The following is a 19,083-nucleotide window of genomic DNA, read 5'->3' on the forward strand; positions in this document are numbered from 1 at the left end:
AGGACTTGGTTTTGGACAAAAACCAAGTGCTGAATCGATCAGTGGATCGATCAATGGATCGATCCAGACCTGTCCCAACGAACGAGAGCTTCCGGATCGATCCGTGGATCGATTCAGAGGTCCCAATCGATCGCGATCGATTGGGAGCTGCCATCGATTGGAAGCGCCAGATCGATCCGTGGATCGATCCAGCGCTTTCGGCGATGAGCGCTGGATCGATCCATGGATCGATCGAGCCTCCCGATCGATTGGGAACATTCGATCGACGGATCCGACCGCTGGCGCTGCTTATAGCCGCAGCGTTCGATGGTCATGCGATCACTTCTCCGATTCACCCGAGCTCTCGCCAACTCCTCCACAGAGCTCAGATCGCCAGTTCTTGAAGGATCTTGGAAGCTCTCCAAGTCAAGAGGCGGATCAAAGCCAAGAAGAGAAGCTAGGGTTAGGGTTTTGTACTCATTGTAAGCTTGTAAGCTTGTATTTCTTGTATCCTTTCCCTCTCTTCTTGTATTGAGTATTGTAGGGCTTCTCCGCCCTTGGTAGTTACCACAAAGGAGAGTTTTATTTAGTGGAGGGTGTGTGTGTTGGTGTGGATCCTTAGATTAGTCACCTCCTGTGAGGTGGATACCAAGTAAAACCAAACGTGTTAGCGTTGTGTGTTTGTTTCTGTATTTTCCGCTGCACATCTTTGAAGGAACAAGCAACGCCGAGCAACGAGCGAACGCGACGAGCTATTCACCCCCCCCCCCCCCTCTAGCTACTTTTGGTCCTAACAAGTGGTATCAGAACAAGGTTGCTCTTCACCGGAATCACCGCCGGAAGGGGCAAACATATCAAGAAAAGCTAGAGGGTGAAGAAGTTGGAGCAAATTCTTCAAGTTCAAGACTTTATCAAGCTCAACTTCAAGATGCAATTCCAAGATGGACTTGGATTTGACACAAGGGTGGCTCCACCATACACATCGGTAAGCTTCGATTCTTGGAGATCAAGAATCGAAAACTTTCTTATGATGGAGATAGAGCAATGGTTTGCTCTAATGGAAGGCTTCAAAGCTCCAACGAACTCCAAGGGCAAGCTTCTAAAGAAAAGCAGATGGAGCTCAGAGCAAATTCAAAGGGGCGAGGCAAATGACAAAGTGACCAAGCTTCTGGTCAACTTATTGCCTAGCCACATCTTGGCTCGAGTTGGAGAATTTGAAGATGCCAAGGAGCTTTGGAGCAAATTGGCTAAGCTTCATGAAGAGATCCCCTCCACTGTACAAGATCATGAAGAATCCAGAGAGGGTGACTCTTTGGAGCAAGACCAAGAGGAGGACTCCGAGGTTGAGAGATACTCAACCTCCGAAGAAGAGGAAATCCAAGAAGCTTCATCCTCAAGGGAATGCAACGAAGGGAACAAGGAGGGAGCATACTCCTTGTTTCATATTCAAGATGATGAAGCCTCCACCTCTAGGATTGAGGGGGAGCAATCCTTGGTGACACCGGATCAAGAAGAAGAAGAAGCTTCTACATCTGGGTCAAGAGAAGAAGAGGAGGAAGAAGCTTCTACCTCCACAAGTCAAGAAAAATCAAATGGAGGAGAATCAAGGTCCGATCAAGAGGAAGCTTCTACCTCCGGATCCAAAGAAAAAGATGCCACCCCTACAAGCAAAGGTATAAATATTTCAATTAATAATAAAAATCATATAATATGTTTTGAGTGTAGGGAAAGTGGGCACTACAAGAGCAAATGCCCTAAATTGGCCAAGAAGAAGGGCCAAGTGGCACAAAAGGGCAAGGAGAAGCTCAAGGAGACCACCCCCGGGACAAAGAAGAGCAAGGAGCACATTGTGTGCTTCTTGTGTCAACTAAAAGGGCATTACCGAAGTCAATGCCCCAAGGGGAAGAAGATGGTCAAGGCTCAAGGAGGCACTAGTCAAGGGGGGAGCCTCCAAGGTAAAAAGGAAGGTAACTTTCATTGAGCCTATTCCCTTGCAAAATGGTAAAAAGCATGCTAGATCAAATTTTTATCATTTTAATGCAATTTACCATAAGAATAGGAAGCATGAGGGCTTTAAGGAAAAGCATGTGGCCCTACATGCCAAAACTACTATCCCTAAGGCTAGGAATGTAGGTAAAAACCTACGCGATAACTCTAAGGATGTAAGATATAAGCCTAGAAACAAAAATGCTCATGGATCAAATGAAAAACCAAAAACTAAGGACTTAGTGATAGAAAATCAAGTCTTGAGATCAAGGCTTGATAAAATGGAAAAGACCCTAAAAAGGATGGAAAATATCCTATTAGGGCAAAATGAGCATAACCTAGGTTTAGGGGTACAAAAGCCATCCAATGGCCATAGAGGTTTGGGATACAAACCAAAGGCTAAGAAGGATGTGCCCTCTTACCATAGAGTTCCATATAGTTATGGAACAAACCCTAGGTCTAGTGGTCAAGCCAAAAATACTAGGGAAGTCATCCCTAAGAGTATTTTTGCAATAAATGTGACTAAGACTTCTAAGAAGTCTAAGAAAGTCACAAACAAGGTCACAAGGGAGGTTATCCCTAGAGTTGACCTAGAAAATGTGACCAAGGCTTCTAAGAAGCCCAACAAGGTCACTAGGAAGGTATCTAGGGAAGTTATCCCTAGTGAGTACCTAGAGCATCCAAGGAGCACCAATAGGTGTTGGGTTCCTAGGAGCATCTTCTCTACCCCATAGATGGGTTAGAGAGTGTTAACTCCGATTAGAAGGGTAGTTAACCCAACTTTGAGGAAATTGACACTCAAGGAGCATTTTCAGGGTTTTTGTTAACCTTTGAAAATGAAATGGAATTATTATTTACTCCTTGAAAGAGTAAAATGTGCCAAATTGGAGAAGTATTGATTTTATTTTAAAGTGGCACAAATTTGAGAAAACACAAGAACTACCAAGTTGGGATTTTGGTATGTTCTTAGGAAATTAAAGGCAAACTAAGCCTTAATTTAAAAGTGCTACTCTTGTGGAAAAATGGAATATGCCAACATTTGAGGACATGTTTATTTTCAATTGGCATACATTAAATCAAGGAAATTAGAAATGCCAAATTTAGGCTTTGGCATTCTCTTGTAGCATTTTAGGGCAATCTAGGTTTAAGGTGTAAGTTTAGCTAAGATTTTAAGGATACTTAGATAGCTAATCTAGGTATATTTTATTTATGCTAAATCTTGCCATGATTGTTTGCCCATCATATGCCATGACATCATGTCTATTTTTACATTCATGTTTTATTATGAAAAATCCAAAAAAAAAATACCATGTCATGACATTCATACATCATGTAGCAATAGGATATTTTCTTTTGAAAATTATTTTCTTTTGATGTATGCCATAACATAATCATGCATTAAGTTTAATTCCTTGTAATTAAGGACGAATGGCATTTAACGACACTTATTAACAAGTGACATCCTGGGTGGATGTCTAATATCTCTAAAATGCCTAGATAGATATGCATGATCCCTAGAATAGGGCAAAACCAAATTTTACATCTCACAAAGACCTCTAAGGTGACTTGTATGTGTTTTAGTGCATATTATATACAAGTGAGATGTTAGGATGATGAACAAAGCTCAAGATGTTGATTTAGTGCATTCCTTTGAGTTTTAAATTCATCAAAACACATAGTTATGTGTTTTCCCATCATTGGGAAAGCTAATGTACAAGTCATGTGCATTATGCCCAAGGAACATGATGGGATATTGGTTTTGAAAATGTTTTAAAATGTTTTTGGAAAACCTTGGTGAAGGCTATCTTTTGATAGTAATCACCATTGAATAGTTAGACACAAACTTGAAGAAAAACACTAAAGTTTTTGCAAGTTTTCAAGTTTGTGTCAATCTTTGAAAATATGATGTATTTTCATAGAAAACTATTTTTCCATGATTAAGTATGCCCTAAATAATGTCTACACGAAATTTCATAATTTTTGGATTTTTGTAGAATTTTCTAGGGGTTTCGTTGACTGAAATAGAATTTCAGCAACTATCGAGTCTCGATCGATCCATGGATCGATTGAGTTCTGAATCGATCCATGGATCGATTCAAACGGCAATTCCCGCGAGGAGACTCACTGGATCGATCAGCCGATCGATTCAGGAGTCCTCAATCAGTGGATCGATTCAGAAAGGTTCAATCGATTGAACCCAACTCCAATCGATCCAAGTTGCTGATTTTGGCTGGGAAGGCTTGATTTCAGCATCTTTGAACCTCTTTGAGTCTAGGTAACCATTCCAAACCCCTTAAATACATTTGTATACATACAAAGGGTGTTTTCATGTTGAAAACAAGGATGGATTGGTTAACGAAGACTAAGTAGAAGTTTAGGTTGAGGTTGTTTCAAATTTTGAATATTTGAACCTCAAAACTTCTAAATTTGGGTTTCCTAAAGGTTTAGGGATTCCAAGTCATTGTTGGTGCAATGACAGAAGTTACCACCATGTCTTTAGGGGGAGGGACTCTTTAAAGACATGAAAATTATTTTTCATGAACCTTGGAAGGTGGTTAACCTTCTGTTGTGAACTTGCTCAAGGTTGAGCATTTAAACTTGAAATGGGGAGAAATGGGGAGTGGATATCCTCATTATTTCAAGTGGACACTCATGTGGTAGATAATGCTCAAGGTTGGGTAGTTGTCTACATTGAGGGAGAAGTTAAGGATAAATGAAGGGTATGAGACCTTCATTATCGTGTTGATCACAACGAGTGATGTTGTGAACAACGATGAGCAACTCTTCAGGGGGAGAGTCTTCAACAAATGGATTTGTTGAAGTGTGCCCAGAATTGGAGCATAGGTTGATGTGTGTCCAACGATGGATTGATGTGTGCCAATAGGGGGAGAATGTATGGTTAAGCTTAGTCCTTCATTACCTATGGGAAGGTCATAGGGGGAGAATGAAAGGACTCATGAAAGGGAGTAAGTTAGGCTTTCATTACCTAGAGGGAGTTTGCCCTCTTAGGGGGAGAATGAAGAGCTTAATTTATGCTCTCATTACCTAGTGGCATGAAGAAGGAGGCTATGAGATTAGCCTAACTTACATATGGGATTGTAAGTGTTATTGTGGTATTGTCAAACATCAAAAAGGGGGAGATTGTTGGTGCAATATCCCTCAGGTCAAGGTTGACCTGGGTAACCAAGCTGAGTCTTGGTTTGGGTTTAGATGTTTGACAATAAGATATTGATTGAAGAAGAGTCAAGTAGGTCAAGGTTGATGGATACTTGATGGAAGTCCTACCTGGGATGTTAGGCAAAATGAAAGTCCCGGTGAGTGAGGCAGAAGAAAAGTCCCGTGAGTGAAGCCAGGCAGTTATGGAAAGTCAGGTGAAAGTCCCGTGAGTGAAGCCAGGAAGTCCTGTGAGCAGGCAGTGAGGAAGTCCTAGTGAGTGAAGCTAGGCGATGGAAATCCTGGTGAAGCTGTGAAAGTCCTAGTGAGTGAAGCTAGATGAAAACCCTGGTGAAGGCAGGTGAAAGTCCTAGTGAGTGAAGCTAGGCAGTGAAACCCTAGTGAGTGAAGCTAGGTGAAAGTCCTAGTGAGTGAAGCTAGCGATGGAAAACCCTAGTGAGTGAAGCTAGGTGAAAGCCCCAGTGAGTGAAGTGCAGGAAAATCCAGATGGATCAAGGATGATCGGACATCCGGTGTCGAAGTCCAAGTAGGTCAAAGGATTGATTGGATACTTGGCATGAAAGAAAAGTCCAAGTAGGTCAAAGGATTGACGGATACTTGGCACAGAGAAAAGTCCAAGTGGGTCAAAGGGATTGACCGACACTTGGTAAGGGAGTCCTAGCAGTTAAGGGAGTGACTAGATGCTAGGCATGACATACCAACAGTCAAGGTTGACCGGATGTTGGTTCGGGAGGTTTAGGACTTGCCGCGAACACCGCGTCGTCGAATCGATCGCTGGATCGATCGGTATCGCTGGATCGATCAGTCGATCCAGGCCTGTCCCAGCGAACGAGAGCTTCCGGATCGATCCGTGATCGATTCGAGGTCCCAATCGATCGCTGGATCGATTGGGACGCCGCCGCGATAGCTACCGGATCGATCCGTGGATCGATCCAGCGCTTTCGAGCGATAGGCGCTGGATCGATCCATGGATCGATCCAGCCTCCCGATCGATTGGGAACATTCGAATCGATCGGGATCCGACCGGCGTCGTTTATAGCCGCAGGCGCACGATGCGACATCACTTCTCGATTCACTCAGCTCTCGCCAACTCCTCCACAGCCCTCACTCGCCAGCTCTTGAAGGATCTTGGAAGCTCTCCAAGTCAAGAGGCGGATCAAAGCCAAGAAGAGAAGCTAGGTTAGGGTTTTGTACTCATTGTAAGCTTGTATTTCTTGTATCCTTTCCCTCTCTTCTTGTATTGAGTATTGTAGGGCTTCTCCGCCCTTGGTAGTTACCACAAAGGAGAGTTTTATTTAGTGGAGGGTGTGTGTTGGTGTGGATCCTTGGATTAGTCACCTCCTGTGAGGTGGATACCAAGTAAAACCAACCGTGTTAGCGTTGTGTGTTTGTTTCTGTATTTTCCACTGCACATCTTTGAAGGAACAAGCAACGCCGAGCAACGAGCGAACGCGACGAGCTATTCCCCCCCCCCCCCCCCCCCCTCTAGCTACTTTTGGTCCTAACAAGTGATATATGTTTAGTCCCACATTGGAAAGAATGAAGATGTTTGATGGACTTATTAAAGGATGTGCATCAAATATGTTGTATTTGATTGGTGACCTTGGTGACCAAGTGGAACGTATTTATATATATATCAAAGATGGGCACGTGGGCACAGAGATAAAATTGAATTCTACATTAATTTTTTCTTGGTGAACAGATGTGACAGTTACATGCCCATTCATGAATAGGTTCTCTGCGTATTGTTCACTATATATACATCTTTTAACATCTTCTCCATGATCACCTTTTTCTCTAAATTATCTTGGGATAATTTATAGATTTACTGTCTATAGATCCTATTTTATTTTGAGTATTTTTGAGGGAATTTGTCACTAAACCCAGCAGCAACATAGTGGGGGCAAAAATTTCCTTAAGAAAAGTGATTCACGCTTAAAACGAAGTTCTATTCTCGATCTACTTCTAACAATATCTTGGTGATCAGTTTGGCTCTATAGAATTTTTTCATTAGTCACTAGAGTAAATCGGGAAATGCTTGTAGCAGGTGGCCAAGAAACCCCTATCAAAATTTCAGTGATTGAGAAAAACGATAAGAATTTTTCAATTATTAAAAATTTTCATCATTAAAAATGTTAGTGATTGAAAAAAAAAAGAATTGATAAATCTAGTTAGCTTCATTGACTGCCCCTAGATAATCTATTTGGTCCTACAAAATTTTCTATCGACTATTAGGATAAATTGAAAAATACTCGCAGCAGGCGGTGAAAGAATTTTACTGATTGAGATAAAATCATAATTATTAAATGATAGAGTTTTTCAATTATTAAAATATTTTTTTAACGAGTATAATGATTTTTTTTCAAAAAAACTTATAATATTTGAACAATTATCTACAGCAGCCTGAGCTTCCTTCTCGATTATAACTATATTTTTGTCTTTGAGATATAATGTCGTGGTAGGATATTTAAATTGTCTTTCAGATATATATAGTTCAATCCTTAGTTATGGTAGGAATTTTTTCTCCAAATAAGATGCGCAACCAAATGATATTGAACTTTTGCACTGTGAATAATTGGAATTATTTTTTTTGACAATTTTTATAATTCCCTTTTCTTTTAACTAACCAAGTAATCTATTATTTAAGTTGTTTTATTGAACAGTTCAATTGATTAAAGTAATTAAATATATAATAAAGGATATTCGAGAACGATGAGAAACACGTTTTATTTAAGTATTTTAAAACGGAATAGTTAATTTCTGACGTTTAGGAGTGGGATATTTAGAGAGAAATCATATGATAAAAATTATATTTTATTAAAATTTGAGATATTTAGGAGTAAGATATTTAATATATGGGGTATATAAATATTTAGTTTATGTAATTTGGAATACTTAAGGAGTAAGAGTATCAAAAATAGTGTTAAAAGAGCACCCTAATTTTAAAATTATCAAAAAGAACACTAAAAATAATATTATTCCCTTCCTACTTCTCCCACCAGCCTCCTAAGTCCTCACTCTCGTCGTTTTACAATGCATCATCTCTCTCCAGGATTAAAAATGCCTGATATGTTCCCATACCAGGCCCACTGTGGGCCTGATATTTTTTCATATCAAGTCTACTCTAGGCCTGATATAATCCAATATCAGGCTCACACTAGGCCTAATATCTTCCCATATCATATATGTTAGGCCCGATATGAAAAATATTAGGCCCATGTTGGGCTTGATATGGTCAAATATTAGACCCAACGTAGGCCTGATATTTTCCCATATCAGCAGACCCCATGCATTGAAAACATGAGATTTAGGAAGTTGGCGGGAGGGGTATTAAGGGAATAACATGTTAGGGTCGAAATGTGGGGAGGGGGGGGTGTGAAAGCTCGTTGTGCTAGTCGTTGCTTGCTTCTTGGTGATGATATGCAGTGGAAAATACAAGAAACACAATTACAACGCTAACACAAGAATTTACTTGGTATCCGCCTCAAGAAGAGGTGACTAATCCAAGGATCCACACACGACACACACTTTCCACTATGAAAACACTCCTTTACGGTAACTACCGAAGGCGGAGAAGCCCTACAACACTCTCAGTACAAGAAGAAAGAAAGGGAAGCAAATACAATTGAAATCTTATAAGATTTATACTTGAAACCCTAACCCTAGCTTCTTCTTCTTGTTGTAGATCACCTCTTGACTTGGACATGCACAAGCACTTGCCTCCAAGAATCTTCAAGAACTGGCGGTGAGAGCTCGGAGAAGTTGCTGTGAAGATCGATGAAGAATCGGGCGAAGAAGTGAAAGAGCTGCTGAAGAAAAATGCTCGTAATGGCTTTATCCAGCGCCAACGGTCGGATCCCAATCGATTGAATTACTCCCAATCGATTGGGGAGGCTTTGGATCGATCGGTCGATCGATCCAGAGCACCTCTGTGCTCTCTGGAAAAAGTTGTAATCGATTGTCCGATCGATTCAAAGTTCTCTTGCGATTTCCAGGTTCCCAATCGATCGCCCGATCGATTGGAGGTTCCCAATCGATCGGTTGGTCGATTGAGAGGGCTTTTGTGCAACGACATTACTCCCCTAATCGATCCACTGATCGATTGGGAGGAGTTTTTGTTGCAACACCAGTCCAATCGATCAGTCGATCGATTGGACATCAAGTTCCAAGCCCCTAAAACCAAACATCTGGTCAACCATGACCTGTTGGGACATCATGCCTAGCATCCAGTCACCCTCAACCTGCTAGGACTTCCTCACCAAGTGTCCGGTCAATCCCTTTGACCCATTTGGACTTTTCTCCTCGTGCCAAGTATCCGGTCAACCCTTTGACCTACTTGGACTTCTCAATATCAGATGTCCGATCAACCTTGACCCACCTAGATTTCCACGTGTCTGACTTCACTTACCAGGACTTCCCTTTACCTAGCTTCACTCACTAGGGTTTCCCATCTGTCTGGCTTCACTCACCAGGACTTTTACCTAGCTTCACTCACTAGGATTTTCATACAGCCTAGCTTCACTCACTAGGTCTTTCACCTGACTTCACTCACCGGGACTTTTCAACTGTCTGACTTCATTCACCGGGATTTCTCCTCTGCATAGCTTCACTCACTAGGTCTTTCGCCTGGCTTCACTCACCAGGATTTCTTTAACTGCCTAGCTTCACTAACTAGGACTTCTCAGTTAAGTATCCGGGCAGTCTTGACCTACTTGACTCTTTTTCACATCTAACTGGTCAACCTTGACCAAAGGAGAATTATACCAATAATCTCTTCAAATAAACGATTGCACCTGCAATCTCCATGTATTATCAGTCTCCATGTATTGTCAAACATCGAAACCCAAATATCAAGACTGAAGCTTGAGCCTTCTCAAGCTTAGTCAAATAGGTCAACCTTGACCTAGGGAATATTGCATCAACATAACACTATTTTTGGTGCTCTTTTTAATAGTTTTGAAACTAGGATATTTCTTTTGGTAAATAAAAAAATGTGACCGCTCCTTTTGAAAAAAAAAATCTCATATTTAATTCATAATGGGAGATTTATAAATATTTAGAAGAAATTAGAGATTATGCACAAGCATAAATTGGATGACACTCAAGAACCCTTTGTTTATAAAAAAGTTAATTTAATATCATATAAAAAAGTTAATTTAATATCATATGATCTTAGCTTAAAAGTATAGAAAAGTATCACAATGTTATCAAATCCTAAATTGTGGGACTAAAAGAGAATAAAAAATTATTGATAAAATAATTTTGAATTTTGAATTTTTGATCTGATTGATTAATGAGAAAAAGTCAAAATAATATATCGTAGTTAAGTTTAACTCTAAATTACTGATTGATTAATGAAAAAAATTTCTAATAATATATAACAATTGAGTCTTGAGAAAATTACTAATAAATTTTTAAAAAAATCGATATAAAAAGAAAAAAAAGGACATTAACCCGTAATTTAATTTTAATTTTCAACAAATTAATTAATTAAGAATTAGTTAATCAAAAGTCTAGATTTTTAATAAAATAATAAGATATTTACGGTCTAATTGGACTATTTAGACCATTATTTTGATTAATTTTCAATTTCGTTTCAAAACAATTCACCGATTCGATCCGGCTTAAGCTTTTTTTCTTAAAATGTCAATCGGATGGCACTTTCGACGCAGTCGACAATGTGAATTGTGAAACTTACATTGGACTTCTTTTCAGGAGATTCTTTGTGGCTAAGCTACCGAGGTCAACTGACTGAATCCTACCTTTAATAAAAACAATCAATTGCTTTAAAGTTTTTTCTATAGCAGGAATATCAGAAACTTCCTCGCTACTTCGCAAATTAATTTCTCTTTCCTCTTTTTGTCACGCGGTTCCTTTCATTGCTAATTCTCATCCTGACGTAATTCCTTTCCTTAATTAATTCTCATCACACCGACTAATGATCCTTATAAGTTCAATGAATTAGCGTTCTTCAAGATCATCGTACAAATTCTCATCCTACCGAGAAGCAATTTGCTAATTTGATTAAATTTGTAGTAGCGCCGCCCGAATCGATCGAATGGATGGTGTTGCAGATTTCTTGATCCTCCCCGACCGGCGCTTCGCCGCATCGGCGCCGCTGCGGCGGTGGCGCATTGCCTACCACATGATCTGTTCCTGCCGCGCCATGAGCGTCCTTGTCCGGAAGCAGCTCGCCGCCATCCGCTGGGCCCCCTCCTACGTCGCTATCGATGTCGACGGCGACTCTGCATCGTTGACTTTCCCCAAAGTCGCGGATGCCAGCAGTCTTAGGCCCCTCGTCAAGGAGCGGCGCCTCGAGGACCTCCGCCGCCTCGGCGGATCCGCAGGCCTCGTTAGCGCGCTGGCCTCCGACGCCGAGGATGGCATACAGGGGGGCGGCGACGACCTGAGCTCCCGCCAGGCGGCGTTCGGCTCCAACACCTACCCCCGACCGAAGCCCAAGGGTTTCTTCCACTTCGTGTTGGAGGCGATCAACGACTTGTTCATCATCATCCTCATGGTCTGCGCCGCCATCTCCCTCGCCTTCGGTATCAAGGAGCACGGCCTCAAAGACGGATGGTACGACGGCGCCAGCATCTTCCTCGCTGTCTTCCTCGTCTCCGTCGTCTCCGCCGTCAGCAACTTCCGACAGATGAAGCGTTTCCACAAGCTGTCGGCGGAATGCGACAACATCCGCGCCACCGTCGTCCGCGGCGGCCGCCGGCACCCGGTGTCCATCTCCGACGTCGTGGTCGGCGACGTCGTCTTGTTAAACATCGGCGACCAGGTCCCGGCCGACGGAGTCTTCCTCCAGGGGCACTCTCTGCAGGTCGACGAATCGAGCATGACGGGCGAGAGCCACCCGGTGGACGTCGACGCCGTCAAGAACCCTTTCCTCACTTCCGGCGTCAAGGTCATCGACGGTTACGCCTCGATGCTCGTCACGGCCGTCGGCACCGACACGACGTGGGGCGAAATGATGGGCTCCATCACCCGCGAGACGTCGGAGCCGACGCCGCTGCAGGAGCGGCTTCAGGGGCTGACGTCGAGCATCGGGAAGATCGGCATCGCGGTTGCCGCCGTCGTCTTCGCCGTACTCGTGATCCGCTACTTCACCGGGAGCACGAAGGGCGACGACGGACGGCCCAAGTTCGACAAGCACAATGCAAAAGCCTCTGACGTCATCAGCGGCCTCGTCGACATGTTTCAGGACGCGGTCACCATCATCGTGGTCGCCATCCCCGAAGGCTTGCCGCTCGCCGTCACGCTGACGCTGGCCTTCTCCATGACAAGAATGATGAAGGACAACGCCATGGTCCGGAGGCTCTCTGCTTGCGAGACCATGGGTTCGGTCACCACCATCTGCACTGATAAAACAGGGACCTTGACGTTGAACAGGATGAAGGTCACCCAATTCTGGATCGGAAATGAGCAATGCACGCCGACGACTTCGATTGCGCTGCGCGTCCTGACATTGTTATACCAGGCCGTCGGGTTGAACACCACCGGCAGCGTCTTCCAGCCTACCGCGGCGTCGGAGCCAGAGATCACAGGAAGCCCAACGGAAAAGGCTCTGCTTTCGTGGTCAATTTCGGATCTCAGAATGGTTGCGGAAGAAATGAAGAAGAAGTGCGTCGTCATCCATGTCGAGGCCTTCAATTCGGAGAAGAAGCGCAGTGGAATCTTCGTGGAAGAGAAAGCGAGCGGAGCGATGATCACGCACTGGAAAGGAGCCGCCGAGATGCTTCTGGTCCGATGCTCTCATTACACAGAGACGAACGGGAGCGTTAAACGTGTCGATCTCGAGGCAAAATCCAAGCTCGAATCGATCATCCATGACATGGCCGCCTCGAGTCTCCGCTGCATCGCCTTCGCCTACAAGAACACCACCGGAACAGAGGGCTTCGAGGCCAACCGAGGTGAAGCATCAAGGCTCGACGACACCGAGCTCACCCTTCTGGGGTTCGTCGGCCTAAAAGACCCGTGTCGCCCGGAGGTGGCGCGCGCGATCGATGCTTGCAGAAATGCCGGAGTCGGAGTCAAGATGATCACGGGGGACAACGTGTTCACGGCCAGGGCCATCGCCGTCGAGTGCGGTATAATTAGACCAGATGAGTCGGAGGCTTTGGTCGTGGAAGGGCAGGAGTTCAGGAACTACTCGCCGGAGGAGCGTCTGAAGAAGGTCGACCAGATTTGCGTCATGGCGAGGTCGTCCCCTTTCGACAAGCTCCTGATGGTGCAGTGTCTGAAGCAGAAGGGGCAAGTGGTGGCCGTCACCGGCGACGGAACAAACGACGCGCCGGCACTGAAGGAGGCCGACGTGGGTCTGGCGATGGGCATCCAAGGCACGGAAGTCGCCAAGGAGAGTTCCGACATAGTGATCATGGACGACAACTTCGATACGGTGGTGACGGTCATGCGATGGGGGCGGTGCGTCTACAACAACATCCAGAAGTTCCTACAGTTCCAACTCACGGTCAACGTCGCCGCCCTGGTGATCAACTTCGTTTCCGCAGTGGCCACCGGCGCCGTGCCGCTGACGACCGTGCAGCTCCTGTGGGTGAACCTGATCATGGACACGATGGGCGCGCTGGCTCTGGCCACCGACACGCCCACCAGGGAGTTAATGGAGAAGCCGCCGGTGGGGCGGACGGCGCCGCTGATCACCAGCGTAATGTGGCGCAACCTGTTGGCGCAGGCTCTGTTCCAGGTGGCGGTGCTGCTGGTGTTCCAGTTCCAAGGGGAGTCGCTGTTGGGATGGAGCGAGGCGGAGAACAACACGATGATCTTCAACACCTTCGTCCTCTGCCAAGTCTTCAACGAGTTCAACGCGAGGAAGCTGGAGAAAAAGAACGTGTTCCAGGGGATCCACAAGAACAAGCTGTTCTTGGGGATCGTGGCTGTCACGGTGGTCTTGCAGGTGATGATGGTCGAGTTTCTGAAGAAGTTCGCTGGCACGGTGAGGTTGGGATGGGGACAGTGGGGGATCTGCGTCGGCATCGCGGCCATCTCGTGGCCAATTGGGTGGCTTGTGAAGTTTATTCCGGTGGTCGACAATCCATGGCTTCAACTCCGGCGTTACGTCACCAAACAGTGAAATAAAATTAATTTTGCCTTCATAAATGTTTATATAGTTTATGGAAATTATTTTCTATTGATTACTGGTACTAATGAATAATAGTCATTCATAATTTATCTTCTTATTGACCTAAAGACCTAGACTAATTAGTAGGAGATCAAATCCTCTGTCCTCATATTCTCGTGTCTTCGTGTTTCATCGTCGATCGGGCAAGTTAAACAGTCTCGTGTTGTGCACTGTATCTTTGAGATACAATTAATACGTCCGATCGATGATAAAATACGGGGACACGAGAATCTAAAGGATTTGATCTCAATTAGTAGAGATACGAATGATTATAGAGCCAACACGACTCATCGACTTTGGAAAATAAAAAGAAGAAAGAGTGTGACGTCATCAATGTACTAACAAACAAATGTAGAGCAGTCACGAGGCATAAACTTCTTCAGTAGATATTGTTTCTTCTCAATGCTCGTCTGTTACATATATATATATATATATATATATATATATATACTTGTCTTCCAACTTCTTCCATAATTTCTTGGTTGGATCTCTTTAAGATATATAACAAAATAGTTTTGTTCTTTAGCGACCGAGACAAAGTTTGAAAATTCCAGAAGCTAAGCTTGCCAATTCATCTTCTCCCAATTTCACTCAGACATTTCTTCTGGCTTTCCTCCAAGCTAAATGTCCAGACTCATAACTCAACTCAGATATATAGCAAACTCAAAAATCAAGCATGTGCCTCAAATCATATAGATATCAATGATCATGGAATAAGGTTTCATAACACAAGTGCCAAAACAACTGAGAGTACGTACGTAACTGCATCAACACAACTGCAATCTACATTGTATATAAGAATATAATATCCCACTGAAGCTTAATCCAAATAGTGACCGAAATTAGGTTTTGATAATTTTGCATGCACATATATAGACACTAATACTGAGATTAATTAAGTGTTGCAATTGAAATCAAATATACATATGAAGATAGATTAGAGACATATTTAACTGTGGTATGTATGCAATATTCTAATCAATCTCACTAACTGAGGTAATCTCAACAAACTATTCAGATGAATTGCAGAAATTTCTCGACTGGAAATTAATTGAAGCTGTAAATGAAACATAAGATTTGAGAACTCACCACCGAGAAGGTGAGATGATCAATCAAGAACACTAATTACTCACCTAGAACTTGATCATGTCCATTAGCTTCTTTTCCTCCTCTTAAGCGCCTTTCAGAAACAAATTAGATATATATTTATCGGAAACAGTACTGAACCTTGAGATGTGTACAGAAAATATATATATAAGCTAGCTAAGGTAGGGTTTGATTGTGCTCCCCATTAGAAGATGAAACTGCCATAATGATCTCGTTGATCCCTTCAATCTAAACCTAGTTATAGATATACATAGAGAGAAAACAAACTTAAACAGAGAGATTGAAAATCAATAGGAAAGGAGGGCATCGTGAGATCATGCTGGCAGCTTCAGCTACTTTTGGTGCACATGCATGGAGTAATTAGATCTACATGTGTACACACATAAGCACAAAACTGGTATCGATCATGAAGGAAAGGAGAGAACAAGAGAAAAAGGAGAAGAGGAAGAAGAAGGATAGGAGAATAAGAAGAAAAAGGAGGAGGAGAAGAAGAAGAAGAGATATGGCAATGTGGGGATGATGATAGTCATAATTAAGATGATGCAATTGGTTAAAAAGAAGACAGAATAATGCAGAAGTGGTCCCTTGAAAAAGCTCACCATCACCTAAAATTCTATACAATAAACTATTTGTGGAGTGGCTCTGATCCATTGGTTGCTTCATGATGTGTAATTAGACAGCACTGCTGGTGAATTCTTTTGAAGCATTAGCTAGCTGTCCATTAATATTTATATTTTTTCCCCCCAAAAAAATTATCTATATATCTGCAGTATAGTGTATGTATATAGTTTTAATCTCAAAATGAAATATCTAGAGCACCGTTTGTAATTCACCACAAAGAATCAAATGACAAGTCTCCATCATCACCAAACTTGGATACTGAGCATGAGAATCGCGACTTCAAAGCAAAGTGTGCAGTGTTTATGTAGCTTTAACTCATGCATGGGGCTGGAGACCGAGTGACTTGACCATGTGAAGCCAACTCTCTCCTTGCGTGCTGATTTATAAATATTGTCAAATATATTTTTCAAAGAATTATCTGCTCGCTCGCTCTTTTCCTTGCACTGTAGTGATTTCACTTTGTCGCTGCATGCTCTATCTTTTCCTTGAGCATTTCTCCTCTTCTTTTCCCTTTTCTCGTTCAATTATTTCTCTTATTCGTGGTCCTATGATGTATCTTGCAGAAAGCTACTTCACAAATAAATTATATTAATAATAAATAAATACAACAAAAAAATAGCTTGCAGAAAGCAATGGGCAACGTGAACAAATTATTCTCAAGAATATTCATTAATGTTAATTCACTGATTGTTTTTTTGGGGGCAACGTTTACTGTCGTACATAATATACGTGAATCATACATGATCCGGTGGTAAGAACAGAGATCACTCATTGGTGGGAGATCAATGATACGTAAAGGTCAAGAGTCAAGATGGTCAACATCAAAGTCGTGTTGAGCGGACTGGCGTATTCCATCCCCGGACATCCAGCCGACCGGGCGCTCGGTTCGGGTCTCCCAGGCGACCGGACAAAAGACAACCCGACCATGAGGCGGGTTTTCGATATTCAAGGTAAAAGAGTCTTTAAGCCGAGCGGCCAGGACGCGCGGCCGAGCTGCAGGACAGTAATCCACAATTCCAGCCGAGCACGTGAGTAGGGCTTCTTGGAGGACATGAGCGCCGAGCGACTGTTCCGCTCGGCCCGGGATTAGATAAGAGCGCTAGGAGACAAAAAGGACAGCTGGTAGCTTCGTCCTCGAGACACCTGCCGCCGACAAAAAGCATGGTCGGCGGCCGGAGCGGACAGAATATCGTACGGTAGAAGTAGAAGCTTCCACCGTCACATCCGGGATATGCTCGGACGATTGCGGAATAGTGTCAGACATACTTTCCTGACACAACCTTACTGAGGTATGTTTGGGGAAGCGTGCACGCATCGAGGAGCGTGCCCGCGCCTCCCGGGGTCCTATATAAGAATCCTCAGACTCCGACGGAGGTATGCAATCTTGATCATTGTAGTCACAGTAACGTTACTCTGCTTCTTCGTTGCCTGACTTGAGTGTCGGAGGGTCGTCGCTAGGAAACCCTTCCCAGCTCGGCTTCTTTGCAGGTTCGCCGGAGATCTAAACACCAGTCGGATCAACAGCGGAGAGTGTCACGTCCCCAACATCTGTCAATTCAGTGCTCGGACAGGATCAATACACATTAATCATTGCGAATATGATATATAAGAAATCACACGACTTTGATATCTATCAATGATTGTGAGCTATGTTCTTGCTGTTTTTTTAAAAAAGAAAAATAGCTAAATGAAATGCGGTTGCACACTTTATATTATAGTTCTGATGTTGGAAAAGGCCGAGGGAGACAAATTAAAGTAGCTAGGTGTCATAATCTTTCCAAAGATCTTGTGATCTAGAATAGCATTCATTTAATTGATGTTATTATTAGTATGACATGCACGCTCGATAATAAACTGTTTGAAGAAAAAATTCATGGAAGAAGAAATGCGCTTTGAGTGAAAGAGGAGAATAAGAAAAAGGTAAATTCAAATTACTTTCATTCATTAAAAAAGTTAATATATTTATAAACTTATTTGGTAACCACTAATTTTACATTTGTCTCACATAGATTCTGATCCTATTCAAAAGCGATGAACAGATGGAAATGTGACTTTATTGTTGATCAAATGAAGACTCCGCGCTATCTTGTGCAACATAAAGAAAGTTAATGTCGGACCAGGGAAGAGGTCCCTGAGGATAATCCTCTGATCCTCAAGTCAATGATCTAGTTAAGAGGGGAGAATAGTAGATAAAAAATGTGCCAACAAACGTTCAAGCTTATACAGCATCGCATGCCTCTACCTGTAAATGGAGACCCCCTTTTATAATATTGATCCTGTCCGAAAGCAGGAAGGTGGAAAGCTGGAAATGTGATGGCTTCGCTGACCGGTTGTAGATCTCGCTCCGCTCTGCAAAACAAGTATGTCAGTGTTGAGCCAGGGAAAGGGTTCCCGACGTTGGCTCTTCGACGCTCAAGTCAATCACTCGAATAGTGGAAGAAAGTGAAGCAACAGTAACCCTAGCGCAAACAGTGAATAACGCATATCTCCGTTAGTGATGGATCCCCCTTTATATAGAGCCTTGGTGGGCGACATGAACGCTCCTCGAGGCATGAACACATTCTCTACTATGTCCTATGAAGGGACCTGTCACGAAAGTACCTCTGACACCATACCTTAACAGGACATGTATATCCCTGACAATACAATAGAAGCTTCTGTCGTACAATCTGCCTGTCGATCATGCCTCGTGTCAGCGGCGCTATCTCCCAGAAGGATATTGAGAGATACAACCATAGTCCTGCTGTTTGGCTGAGCGGGGTAGCCGCTCGGCCGAGAATCGTTCGCTTTGTCGGCCTTAGAGATTTGACAATTATGGTCCCGCCACTTGGCTGAGCAGGGTAGCTACTCGGCCCGAACCCCTCCGCTGTGTCAACCTCATGTATAGTAGCATGACCTCCCCGTTCGGACATAAGCTCTCCGATTTCTTTGGCGTCCTATTGCTCCACCTTAAGCATTCGGTTATCCTATCATATTATCTTGAGCTGGACGGATGGTCCGCTTAGACATGTCTCCCGTCGGTCGAGCACTGACTGTTCTGACCGGCCGTAGCAATTGTCTTCCGTTTGGCC

General features: G+C 43.3%; 1 protein-coding gene across 1 annotated transcript; it reads left to right on the forward strand.

Moving 5' to 3' along the window:
- The first annotated feature begins 11,074 nt into the window (after nt 1–11,074).
- On the forward strand, nt 11,075–14,839 carry LOC122028763 (calcium-transporting ATPase 7, plasma membrane-type-like). Its single transcript, XM_042587640.1, has one exon. The coding sequence runs from the start codon at nt 11,198–11,200 to the stop codon at nt 14,234–14,236; it is 3,039 nt and encodes a 1,012-aa protein (XP_042443574.1). The 5' UTR covers nt 11,075–11,197; the 3' UTR covers nt 14,237–14,839.
- The last annotated feature ends 4,244 nt before the right edge of the window (nt 14,840–19,083 follow it).

The sequence above is a fragment of the Zingiber officinale genome, chromosome 10B (assembly GCF_018446385.1).
Source record: "Zingiber officinale cultivar Zhangliang chromosome 10B, Zo_v1.1, whole genome shotgun sequence".
Taxonomy (NCBI): Eukaryota; Viridiplantae; Streptophyta; class Magnoliopsida; order Zingiberales; family Zingiberaceae; genus Zingiber; species Zingiber officinale.

What these genes read in the sequence shown, in the direction of transcription:
- LOC122028763 (XM_042587640.1), top strand. Translation starts at nt 11,198, where the DNA reads ATGGATGGTGTTGCAGATTTCTTGATCCTCCCCGACCGGCGCTTCGCC.